The following is a 12873-nucleotide window of genomic DNA, read 5'->3' on the forward strand; positions in this document are numbered from 1 at the left end:
ACTAACGTGTGAAATGGCCCCGCCTGGTACGGACTGGCAGCCACACAGAAGAGACAGAAAGGACCCCTGTAGGGGCAGGTAGGCTTGGAATTTTGATATATTTTTTTTACTGGGTACGAAGGTACTTTCGTACATACATTGTAGTGTTGGAAAAATTAAAAGAGGGTAGGGTACGTATAGACCAGGTCCATCCGACTGTACCGTGTGCTGGGTCCCGACCTGAACCTGACCTGACCCCATCAGATTGGATTCGATGCGAGCCACAGTGCGGGACGCATTGGGTGTGTGTGGTGGGTGTTTGGCGCAGCAAGCCCAGGCCTCGTGTACCTCTGTACCTTCCTCCACAGCGACCGGGGCAGGGCCCTCAACCGACCTACGCAACCAGGAAGTTACCACCACCTCCCGAACTTGACAAGGGAATGGGTTCTCTTCCGGACGCCGTGGTGAATGCGAGGTGGATATGGAGGACGCTTTTCTGTCTTTCATCACCCCTTCCGGTGAACATCCTCAATATTACTTTTGTCGGACCGCATCCATGCTTGGCACTGGCAACAATTGGCCTTTCTGCTCCTCTCTCGCCGCGTTGAGAAAACACCACCGCCATCCTCCATTGTTGTACTTGGACCACGACCGGCATCTTTCCTCCTCCATAGCCTTTTCGACGCATGTCTCTTAGATCCTACCGTACATGACTGGGATCAGCAAAGACCCTATAACCAGTTGGGCTTGAACCTAGACCAAAGAGACGCTTCCGCCTCGAACTCACTCACTCACCAACACGCCATTCACCCGACCTGACCTTCCTTGTCATCATTGAGCCTTTCAGGTGTAGAACAAACGACCGTTCTTCATCTTCTGTGCTCCACCCGCTTGCCGCCTTTGACTTGCTCACTGGCCCATCGTTCTGGACATGTCTCTGCCCTCTTGATCGGCTGGAATGGAGCCAGGCAAACAAAGTGCCACTCAATATTCTGTCCCATCTAGCTAGACGGGCCTCAGCTTGTACGCCAAACCCAATCAACACAAAGAATCACCCACGAACTTCTGCCACATCTGCGAACGATCCCGATCGGTAGTGACTCGATAATCCACGAAACCCCACGCACCGCTTCGACCACCGTCACTCATGTATCCAGGCGCCTCAAGACAGCTGGCTCCCCTCGCGTACCAATTCCCTCCGTCGCCCAACTGCTCGTCGTCTTCGATCCCCACACGAGATATCTCACAACCCTCCAAGAACCCTAGTCCCGGAGGTGCTGCTCTACTTCTGAGCGGCCTTCGGACACCTCCGTCAGACGAAATGGGGACTACCTACCAAGCTCCGAATATTGGCCAGCATGACACTAACCCGTATCCTTCACTGAATGGATATTCTGGTCCGAGGTCAAGGTCGTCCGTGAGCAGCGGACAGGTTGTGTTGGATAGCTACCCAAGATACCACCAATACGCAAACCAAGTGTCTGGAAGAGAGCACCAGATGCCGACCACGCAGCAATCACAACAGCAACCTTCACAGGTTTCTCACCCCCAGCCAATTACTCGGGACTCGCAGCCCACACAGGCTACAACTGCAGTCTCATATCCTCCTCAGACAGCCGTGTCCCAGCCCTCTCGAGCCTCGACACCAAAATCAGGTGGAACAGTCACCTCTCAGGTCAGCATGTCACAGAAGGATGTTGCCAGCCTGGCTGGGCAGAGCCTAGAGATACCCATGTGCATCAGCCCGAGGGGCGGAAGCTTGTCTGTACTGGCGGCGCAGGTAAGTTGGCAATTTTGACCATGGACATGCCGCGGGGAAATAGGTTATTGACATTTTTACTCTAGATGACCACATTTTTCTGGTTTGAACCATGCCCAGTCCACCATTTGGCCGAAAAGCTCGTCTCCTCGTCGCCTTCCGAACCGGTCCCAAGTCTGAATGCCCTCGCGATACCAACACCAGAGTTCAAGTCGTGGGTCCACAGCGTGCTTTCAACCACCCAGGTCACGCAAAATGTCATCCTCTTGGCTCTTCTTTTCATACACCGGTTGAAGACTACGGTCCCCGATGTGCGAGGAGCCCGTGGAAGCGAGTACCGCCTGCTAACCGTAGCCTTGATGCTTGGCAACAAATGTAAGAGAAAAAGGTCACATGCTGATCATGATTCACTTACCTGGCGTATACGAGGAAGGAGGCCTTTGCTGACAACATTGTCCAATGACAGTCTTGGATGACAACACATACACAAACAAGACCTGGGCTGAGGTCTCTGGCATCACCGTCAAGGATATCCACGTGATGGAGGTGGAGTTTCTGAGCAACATGCGATATAGCCTGTTGGTTTCCAAGGCACAATGGGAGCAGTGGCTGGTCAAGCTTTCCAAGTTTTGGGAGTACTGCGAGAGAGCAACTCGGCCAGTGCTCTCTCCCCTCACAATACCTTCGCCTACACGCTCAGTGGCAAACGCTTCGATTCGATCGCCGACTGGTCACCTGGTGCTCACCCCCACCCTGCACTCAACCCCGACCACACGCAGTCCTTACGATGTGACCTACCCTGTCCACAACCAGTGGCCAGCTCAAGCCACGCCGCAGACATCCTCGGCTGTATCTGGTCAACCTGATTCTAGGAATGGATTCAACAAACGCCCCTACGCCGATGAGGATCCCACGGAGCCGCCTTCCAAGAGGGTAGCCATGCATGTCCAGAGCGTTCCTGCACAGCCTACAAACATGTACAGCCAAGCTCGCCAGCGACCCGCGGCTTCTCTGGAACCGCTACGCTTGCCTGTTCCAAACCTGACGGTCAACACGGCTCCAAATCCAGCTCAGGCGGCTTACAACTCAGTAGTCAGCCACGTCCCTCTTCAGCAGTCAGCTCTCTCCCTCCCTCCAATGGTTCCGGGTGTCAGGGCTATGGCTACCGTGTACCCTTCGAGCACCACTGCGACAAACTTTTCTGGGAATGTGGCGACGAGCTCGGTTCCAACCTCAGTGTCAACCCCACTGGCCACCTCTGCTCCGGGTGGCTTCCCACCGATGACAAACTACGCGACGCCAACAAAGCGACACAGCCCTGGATCGCTCACACCAGCTGCTGCCGCTGCTCTAGGAAATTCATCACCTCTGAGCGAATCTTTCGGGCATGGTCAGCACGGTGTTCGCACCCCAATAACGCAGTCACCATCTGTCTACTTGCAGCATCGGTCAAGCCCTTACCGACCCGTGAGGCACGTCAATACTCTACTTTGCCCGCCGCCTTCTTCGAGCCTTCACGAGTATCACCTCTCTGGCCCGAACCCCACCATGGTCGCACCAGCCCAAATGCATTACCAGCCACTGGGCCGCAGACACGAGTACCACACCGGAATTGTCCCAGAGTTTACCCTCTCTGCACAGCAGCAACAAGCACAGGCCCATTACGCACGTCAAGAAGTACCCATGCCGCCTACATATCGACAGATTCCTGGACAACCACAAATGCGTCCTGTCGTAGGACACAATCTCCAAGAGCCCAGTCACTCGCACATGCAATTTCTCAACTAGGAGCGAGATTACTTGCATGCCAAGCTGAGCATGATTGCAGCTTGCGATCGCATGACTGGCTTTGGGGAACCCTCGGTCGCGCCTCGTCTGGCGTCATTTCATTGTTCACCCTCATTGGGGTGGCGTTGTAACATTTAACACCTTTTTTCATGATCTTCGTAGCATTTTTAGGCGGTATCTGGTACCGAGGCGTTTTTCACGTTCATTTGATTCTAGATTCTTTTCCCCGACTCACGATTGGGGCCGAAGCATCTCGTCCTGTGCATATACAGCATTGCATCGTCATGGCGTTTTTTTCTCCTTTTGTTTATTTGATCGGGGCTATTTTTTTCGACACAGGCTTACGGCGCACTGCTGTGCGGTGAGCCATCAAACATGATGTATTGACTGGCAGGTAAAACTGTATTTTACATGATATCGTCGATTTGACTATCGAAGGAATGGCTCGTTGGGCTCGGCCAAACCTGGCATCTTTGCACACATGGTTTGATGAGAATGTCTGGATGGCGAAAAAAAGGATATGGCAGTATTTGCCGGTTGGCATAAAACAAAGATACTCAACATATTGTTGGGACATGAGGCATGAGATCTGCCAGTTACTTGCTAGATAGTCTCGAGGAAAGGTAACGCCTGTGGGTCATCTTGGGTGTGCTCATCAGGCTGAGAAACAAAGAAAAAAAAAATGCCTTTTCAAGTTGTTCACCTCTTTTGCTCTACGTTTATGTGGATTTGTTCAGATCACACTGCCGACGAAGAATGTTTTACAGGTTATGACAATGCATCTTCAATGAGTGACGGTATTACAGCCGATGATTTTATCCTGTGGGTAATTTAACCACTCAAGGCTTTATATTAATACATGCAAACACTGGAGCAAGTAATTATTCACCATGTTCCCGACTGTAACATTTTGTAGCCAAAACCATATGCCGAGAGCCCAGAATGTAACACGGAGACCAGATCAAACAGCAGCTTCTTAATCGATGCGACAGTCCGGGGCGACAGACCCAAACTTGCATAATTTTGATACATAATATATATGGACGCGTTTTCTCTCCTAATGGATCGGTCAGAGTCAGACCGGTTGGGGCCATTTACATTCTTGATAGCTTCTCTTCCAACCACAAGACAACGTAACAAGCTTTTGTTGTTTGCAGAACGAAAGAGAAAGAAGGAGGGGTAAAAAATGCTCTCAGCGCCTCTTCTTGCGATTACTCTCGCGACTGCTGCGGGTTCCGCCCAGCAGTTGGTGCCAGCGCCAGAGGGATACAGCAAGGTCTATATAACGTCAAACGTCAACACCAAGTTTGTGGTTCAGCCGAAGGCGGTTTCAGTCGGGAGCACCTTGGTTGTGTAAGTCTTTTCGTCTTTTTTTTTTTAAATATGTTTGTCTATTCCCCACACACACACACACACACACACACACACATGCAGGAGAGTGAGTATGCTCGTGGCCTGGCTGACAAGGATGGGGGGCTGAAAACGAGACCGACAGTCAACAACTCAGCGGCAAACCCGAACAGCAGTGGTACATCAAGGCGGGACAGACCAAGATCCAGCTGGTCAACACCACGTGGTGCATGGATGCCGGCCTCGAGGGTGAGTTTTGTACTTGTAACTGCCCCAGCTGCCAAACACTCTTTTAGGGGAAGGCGTTTGAGAAACTGATAAACATTGTTGACAAAAAAAAAAAAAAAAAAAAAAAAAAAAACAGCAAACTGGAGAGACATGGCCAATGTCAACCTGGCAAACTGCTCCGACGCAGCCGAGGGTCAGAAGTGGAATGCGATGGCGGACGGGCGCATTGCCCTCGAGTTGTCGCCGCAGCCGCGTAAGTGGATGGTTCCTCTCTGTATCTTCCCAAATGCGTGGCCATCACAAACACAAAAACTGACGCACAAGTTGGGAGGGTTGACGATGGTGACAAAACAGAGAAATGCCTAGACCTACAATATATGCGAGCCACTCCTGGCAACGCAGTCGGTCTGTACAGCTGCGCAGGGTTGGGGAACATCGGAGCCGCCGACAAGGGGATCAACTTCCCGCTGGTCAACGTGACGAGCCCCTGAGCATGTTTTCGGGAACAAGAACAAGGGTTATTGGAGAAGTAGCGGGAGCGTTTGTTATGTTGAACAAAAAATTATATTTCTATATCGGCTGTCAAATATCATGACTCCAAAGGTGAGAGAGAATTCATTACGCTGCACCAAGTGCATCGGTTCCCCTTCTCATGAATTATAAAAGATACCTGTACGAAGGAGACAAGTCCCCAAGGTCGGAATCTTCTTCCACAGTGCCAGACTGCGCTTGCCTCGCCCTCTTCTTATTGGCAGACATGCACGCGAAGCCGTAGATGGTGCAGGCAATGATGCTCAACGTCGTGAAGGCGATGCAGATGCTGTAGCCCGGGATGTAGAGCGGGGCGTCGCGCTTTAGGAAGGCGTAGACTGCGATGATGCCGCCAATGTTTCCGAAGCCGACCTGCCACGCGGACCCGACGGCGCGTCGGTGGTGTCCGCCCAGGTTCATGTTGAACCAGCAGACGATGATGGGCATGGCGGTGTAGGCTCCCATGGCGATCAGGAAGAGGCCGGCGTACTGCACGTCCGTGTTGTCGTGCACGCTGAGGAGGATGCTGAAGCCGGCGATGGCGATGAGGATGGCGAACACAGCGAAGCCCCAGCGGTGGCGCGTTCGGTCCGAAGCGACGGCGAAGAGCATGGACAGCCCAAAGGCCGCCACCCAGGGCGGAACACTATGGAGCTGGGTCTGGATCGGGCTGTAGCCATAGGAACTCTGTTTGTACGGAGTAGGTTCAGGGCAGGTTAGCAAAAAGTAAGGACATCAAAGAAGTAAAGTTTAGTATGATTTGTGGCTTGACTTACAATGATGGATGGAGCAAAGTATGCGTAACCATAAGCTGCCATGTTGAGACGAAAGGTTAGCGAGAACCCTAAGTGGAGTTGCTGCAAGGTTAACTGCATCCAATCTTACCTGGAACGATGAGGCCAAAGTACATGAAACCTGCGACAATGACTTTGTAGTCCTTGAACACTCGCCCGACATCACGCAGCGTGATCTTCTTCTCCACGGCCGAGTTGCCCTGGTCTACGCGCAGGCGGGCGGTGACGAACTGGCGCTCCTCCTCGGTGAGCCACTTTGCCTCCTCCGGGAAGTCCGGGAGGAGGAAGTAGAAGAAGAAACTGACAAAGACGGTCAGGGCGCCCTCGAGAATAAAGATCCAGCGCCAACCGGAGAGGCCGCGCGCGCCCGCCATCTTGCCGATACCCGCAGCGATCAGCCCTCCAAAGGCGCCAGCCAGGGTGGTGCTGCTGAAGAAGAAGGAGTAGCGCTTCTGAGCCTCACTCCGCCGGTACCACATGCCGATGAGGTAGAAGGAGGCTGGGAACATGACGGACTCGAAAACGCCGAGAAGGAAGCGCGTCGTCACGAGGCCGCCATAGCTGGTGACAAAACCCTGCGCGAGCGTCACCAATCCGAAGCCACCCATGTTGATCGACAACCAGACGTGCGGTCGGAAGCGCTTGACCAGGATGTTGCTGGGGATCTCGAACAGGATGTAGGGCACAAAGAAGACGACGAGCGCATTGTTGTACAGCGTCCCGTCCAGGTGTAGCTCGTCCGAGAGGCCAAAGACGTTGGCGTTGGCGATGTTGACTCGGTCAAGAAAGGCTAGGAGGTACATGATGCAGAGCCAGGGGATGACTCTGGAGTCGATCTTCATGAGCAGCTTCCTCTCCGTTGTGTGCGGAGGACACCGCACTTCTTCGTGGTGGTCTGCGGCCGCAGGTAACGATCCCTTCTCATTGCTCAGCCTCTCAGGGTCGACGGCAACGTTGCCGCCACCTTCTGTTGGCGCGGAACTCATAGTGAATGGAATATTGTTTATTGGTGATGGAAATGACCCCAATATTCCGTTCTTTGCTCGAGTTGGTCAAGGGGGAGGGAATATTTGAACTGTCATGTGGAGCAAAGCATCTGCAGGAGGCAGAGTCAGTAGATGATTTTAAGTCTTTTTTTTTTTATCCAGTGTTGATAGTTTACCTGCAAACCCCAATCCGCGAGAACTTCAAAGGGAAACAGAAAATTAGCGCTGAAGAAGGACACACAAAATAAAATGCACACCCAAGATAGACGCTATAGGAGGGAACACAAATCATAAAAAAAGATTGTGAAAAAAAATTAAAATAGGCACTAACAATTAAATACTCTGCAGCCCTTTCCTAAAAACTTTTTGCCGCGAGAAGCTCTTTCGGTCAGCGCCGAAATCGCTGGCCTCAATGACTGAGAGTGGGGCTTACCCCAAGTTGGAGATGCAGTCATCAACAAGGGTAGGGGGTAGCTTGCCACTACTTCCCTGGGGTTCGAGCCAATCACTGCGCAACCACTGCGAGCCAATTGACCTTCTCCGCACCATGAACCCTAGGCACCAATTGGCAAGAGGGGAACCCTGTCAACGGCGCCGGCCTCGGGGGGCGCGGAAGCTCCGGGTGCAGGAGCGTGACGACACCACCGGCGCCCCGTTAGGGGAATTCAGGAAGGGATGATGGATTGTTCCAGACCAGGCCGAGACCCGGTTTTGCCGGCGAGGAATCGGAGGTGTGTCTCATTCAATCTGACCCTAAGCCTCCGATTTTTGGTTTTATTAGAATCATCGTTCCAAAAAAGCTAGTTCGAGTTCTGGTCTCTTTTCAGTTTCGGTGTCTGATTAGAACATGCATTAGTCTAGTTCTAGTTCTATTTCTAGTCTAGACTAGTTCTAGATACTCTTTTGTGCACATGACACTATTGTCATCTCTTAATATTTTTTTTCTTCTCGATCATCTTTCTGCTTACATTTGGGATATCGTTGTCTTTCCAGGTTTTTAACTTTTTTTTTCTTTTCGATGCGATCCTACTCACCCACCCGGAAGCCCCGGAAGCTGTATATAATTTCAAAGAAAATTTTAAAAGCTCACCGCCACTGTCGGCAGATCGTAATTCGCTTGCTAAAACTCTGCTAACCCCTCCTTCGTCTTGCATCATAGCTATGTGACGCGCATCGCGCATCGCGCATCGCGGCATTTCCTGCTCGTACCACCACACCGGCACGGGTATGTACCATCATTCTCTCCACTTGGCGTTTCATGGTTCATCGGGAAGTTTTACGGCACTGCCGGCGGGCGAAATGTACCTCTCATATTTCAGAGTTTATTCATAAGGAGGGGATGGTGTATAGTGACAATCTGGTTTCGAGATGGGTATGATTCCGACGTTGCCGAGTTCATATATTTGCTGTAGTACGATTTCCTTGTTGTCTTGGGAGCAATTACAACGCGGGTAGGCATGGCGGTCTCTAAATTACAGGAAACTTTTCTTTGAGTTTCTCTCTCTTCTGTTTTCATCCATTTCTTCTTGTTTTTTTTTTTTTTTTTTTTTTCAAATATAATTGTTAATAAACTACCATGTAGAGCCCCTGTCCAGGATGCCGAAACCTGCAGTCGATCACTATCAAGATATACTGTCTCGACCAGCCTTGCTCCAAAAAGCCTTACGGATCCAACTTGAAGTGACCAATGTCATTGAAGTCAGCCAGGCAAGATTGGATAATTAGGCCCTTGTCACGGTGTGACAGATGACATATAAAACGCCTATAAAGCATGGAAACCAATAATTGTGGCCCTAGACGACCCTCATAGAGTGAACACCAAAACAATTCCAAAGAACTCATGTGTTAAGCATGATTTCATGTTGAACCGAAACAGCCTTGAGCTGTCCATAGCCTGTTGGTCTAGTGTGCACATATTACATGACAAACCACACGTTTTCGGTATCCAGTGGGTGTGAGCAGGACAGCTGAGGTTTCTGGCTGTACTGTCCTTCCAGAATGTCTCGGATGCTGTTGAGCAGCTGGTTGTAGGTTTGGTGCCTGTTTGCCCTCAGAGCTGACACGAACGCATACGACATGGCTCCCGTGGCCTGAGACGCGATCGTGGCATCGGCACTACAAGTGGAGACATGGTTAATCAAATTGTGACTGACAGTTAAGCAACAATGGACGTAAAAGGCGACTTACGATGTTTGGTCGTCCTTGCTGCCTGACCAGCTGATAACATCAGCCGGCGATGTCTTGGTGCGCATGGTTCTTTCCCGCGCCTGCTTATCGCTAAAAGCCTTCTTGGCAAAGCCGAATAGGCTGGTTGCAACACCGCCCAGGTCGCCCCTAGCGTAAGACTGGACGGCACCGAGCAGACCAACACCGGCCTCCTTGGCCAAATTCGGCTCTTTGAGAACACCGTTGGTTGAGTATACGTATGGAAGGTCCAGGGCGGTACCGGAGTGACAAGAGTCGAAGATGGCAGTCAGACGAACACCCGCCTGGAGGGGTTGCACCATCCAAAGATGCATATCATCGTCGACAATGTGACCGTTCGCCCGGAAGTCGACAGGGTATATCACCTCATCGTACCCATCGTCCTCGTCCCCATCGAGGTCCTCAGTTTGTCCACCATGGCCTGCTCATAAGTTAGTGTTGGTGCTGCCCGCAATATTGGGGAAAATACAAAGACACTAACCAGAGTAGTGAAAAAATAAAGAGTCATTTGGTTGCGCGCCCTCAACAAGCCAGTGCATAGCACGGGTGATGTTGTCCTTTGTGGGCTGGGACATGGGATCCTGCGCATCATCTGTGAGGAGGACCATCTTCAAATCACGTGTATGTCAGCCTTGGCTCTCCACGTGGACCCTGCTTGGCATCGACTTCACAGGAGGGGGCGGGGAGGAGGAGACTTGTGACTGGAAAGAACGGCGCGCATGTGGAGCACCGCCCGGTTGTCACGGAATGGAATCGGCAAGGAGAAACTCACGTCCTCACGGCGGTAGTTGTAAAACTCCATCAAGAAGTTGGAGAGATTGCGAACATCGTTGATGCAGCCGCGGAGCTCGCCCTCTTGACCAAAGTAGTTGATGCCGATGAGGAGGGCCTTCCTCTTGCCCGTACACTGCGAGTACTGGAAGGCATAATCCGAAGGTGCTCCGTGTCCAAATTGTTGCATACCCTGTGGCGGTTGGTGGGATTGATCACCGGGTCCCTGGATAACCCATTTATTAGCTTTCCCCATCCCCCTTTTTTTTCAAATGCGAGTTGAAGAAATTCAGAACTTCATCAGCTTGATGTACATACTGCCCGAGATCCATCCTGAGGGGGGTAGTGAGAGCCGCCCTGAGGCGGGTACTGGTAGCCGCCCTGAGGCGGACCATACTGGTACTGTTGTGGCGGAGGCGGCTGTGGAGGATATCCGCCATAACCAGGCTGCGGTCTGCCAAAGAAAAGAAGGGGGGAAAATTGGAACCAAGACGTCAGTGATTCTGTTCAATGTCTGCAAGGAATGAAATATGAACCCACGGGTAATATCCTCCCTGAGGAGGATAACCTTGGCCATAGCCTTGGCCATAGCCCTGACCTTGATAACCTTGACCAGGATAACCGCTCATTTTGACGGTGTGAATATCTCGAATACTGCCGTGCTATAAAGAGATCGGCGGTTGGCTCGGTTATCGCTTTGTATGGAAAATCCGTTGAACTGGAGGAACGGGTAGGTTACTAGGTTCCAGACTAGAATTAGAAGCGATCCAAACAACAACCGTGGCTGGTAGCTATCCAAAGGTAAGGTAAGCTTCCAAACAGCACCAATGGATTCCAAGGGGTGTCGTTGTGTCTGGGGATCAGGTACGTGGGGCGGGGCAATGTGGAGAGTTGGTGGGGGGTTATTGGTGTGGCAGCTGATGTTACTATTGTTAGCTCAGCGTTCGTTTCTGTGTAAGATAAGGTAGGCAAAAATGAGGGGCTGACACGCCAGTTATGAGGCGCACCACAGCCACATCTGAATCACTGATTTGCCATGTCGTCCCATGTTGGTCAGCCTTGCATATTCAAACGGAAACATGATTTTTTTCGGTGCAACAACTCATTAATACAGTTGAAATAGGACGATGACGTCTTCCTTTCTTATTATTCCTCTTCAACCCTCCTTGTTCCGTTTCTTTTTCCCTCTTTTTCTTCTTCTGTTTTTTTGTCTCTTTTGTGCGAAACGGAAACATTGAAGGCAGCTGTCTGACTACAGTATTTACCAGCTGCTTGCGCAATCACGTGATGACCCGTACAGGCACCTAAACATCGATGCATAGCTTGGTATAAGTTAATTTGCATCGATCAAGCAGTAACTGCTTGTAGGAGCCTTATACCAAGAATATGACCTATAGTCTTCTGAAACAACCAAATTCTGGCAAGGGCTTCTACTATATATATACTTTTCTCTCAATGTTACTATCGTTTCTGTATTCCGGCTCCGCCGATGACCGTTAAATTAGGTTACGTATAATTTTGAAGCTCACTTGATATGATATCATAGCTTGACCCAAATCCGTTTTTTTTTTTTTTTCTCCAGTTCGTTCTTGCGGACTTCTTGCTACCATGTCTTCCACGCAACGCCCGTCCTTTTGTTGAAGGTCGACTTCAAATGAGGATAGTCACCAATTTGAAAAGCAAAACTTGGTTTCTGTTAAATTCCATTACTTATAAAGATGCATATTCTCGGCTCCCTTTGTAATATCTACTACAACTCATGAAGAACAACGGCTGTCGCAACATCGTTACTGGGTGGTATCTACCCACCGAGCTTGCTGACTTGTGTACCACGGTATCATGATGGATTAGCTTTTCTGAGGAGGTGCAAGGGCAGTACTGAAGTGCACAAAAGCTTGGAATCCTTCTTTAAATTCTATGCTTATCAATAATATGGTATTACATCCTCAATTCATCTGGGCAACATCTGTCATGGTCATTCCCATAGCCAGATGACGGCTCCTCTTGGTACTCCTCTCGCTCTTCGTCTTGCTCCTTTTTAGGGCGTGTTTTTCTCCATCCCAAGGCCCGCAGGTATCCCTCATCCACGCGCGAGCGCGGCTGGCCTTGCCTTTCATGTTGTCTGCGCATTCGTACTTGACGCAGGGAAGCACGTAAGTATTTAGCCAGGTCTGGGAGTTGACAAAGTCGACGCCTTCGTAGCACCAGCCCTCGATGGTCAATGTGGTTATGTTGATATTCGCCTTGCCGTTTTCGCTTTTCATGCACAATTTGTAGCATTCGGGCAGGATGCCGTCGTCGGTTACTTGGATGTCCATCTGCTCGATCAATGTGCGGTTGGTGGGCGGAGGTCCGAGGAGGATATCGGCTGGTAATGAGGTATTGTGGGTGCTGGTTGCGTTCAAGAGGGAGGTGGGCATTGCGAGGGCCACAGAAGTGAGAAACATCGAAACAACGAGGAGACGTAGTATAGCCATGTCAC

At 50.9% G+C, this 12873-nt stretch overlaps 4 protein-coding genes across 4 annotated transcripts; 1 reads left to right on the plus strand and 3 right to left on the minus strand.

Annotated features, from left to right (window-relative positions):
* The first annotated feature begins 225 nt into the window (after positions 1-225).
* Positions 226-4199, plus strand: PgNI_01387 (uncharacterized protein). Its single transcript, XM_031121460.1, has 3 exons — positions 226-1759; positions 1825-2113; positions 2205-4199. Exons 1-3 carry the CDS (start codon positions 1127-1129, stop codon positions 3524-3526), a joined length of 2244 nt encoding a protein of 747 aa, XP_030988186.1. The 5' UTR covers positions 226-1126; the 3' UTR covers positions 3527-4199.
* Positions 4200-5761: 1562 nt separating this feature from the next.
* PgNI_01389 (uncharacterized protein) lies at positions 5762-7415 on the minus strand (the record flags this gene model as incomplete). The annotated part of the gene is made up of 3 exons (XM_031121461.1): positions 5762-6322; positions 6412-6446; positions 6521-7415. The coding sequence occupies 3 exons, from the start codon at positions 7413-7415 to the stop codon at positions 5762-5764; spliced, it is 1491 nt and encodes a 496-aa protein (XP_030988190.1).
* Positions 7416-8986: 1571 nt separating this feature from the next.
* On the minus strand, positions 8987-11262 carry PgNI_01390 (uncharacterized protein). The gene is made up of 6 exons (XM_031121462.1): positions 10932-11262; positions 10710-10845; positions 10393-10617; positions 10102-10228; positions 9603-10041; positions 8987-9530 (listed from the first exon to the last, which is right to left on the minus strand). Exons 1-6 carry the CDS (start codon positions 11018-11020, stop codon positions 9332-9334), a joined length of 1215 nt encoding a protein of 404 aa, XP_030986807.1. The 5' UTR covers positions 11021-11262; the 3' UTR covers positions 8987-9331.
* A 1075-nt stretch (positions 11263-12337) lies between these two features.
* PgNI_01391 (uncharacterized protein) lies at positions 12338-12811 on the minus strand (the record flags this gene model as incomplete). The annotated part of the gene is made up of 1 exon (XM_031121463.1): positions 12338-12811. One exon carries the CDS (start codon positions 12809-12811, stop codon positions 12338-12340), a length of 474 nt encoding a protein of 157 aa, XP_030986808.1.
* Between the last annotated feature and the right edge of the window lie 62 nt (positions 12812-12873).

Source organism: Pyricularia grisea (assembly GCF_004355905.1).
Source record: "Pyricularia grisea strain NI907 chromosome Unknown Pyricularia_grisea_NI907_Scaffold_1, whole genome shotgun sequence".
NCBI classification, from domain to species: domain Eukaryota; kingdom Fungi; phylum Ascomycota; class Sordariomycetes; order Magnaporthales; family Pyriculariaceae; genus Pyricularia; species Pyricularia grisea.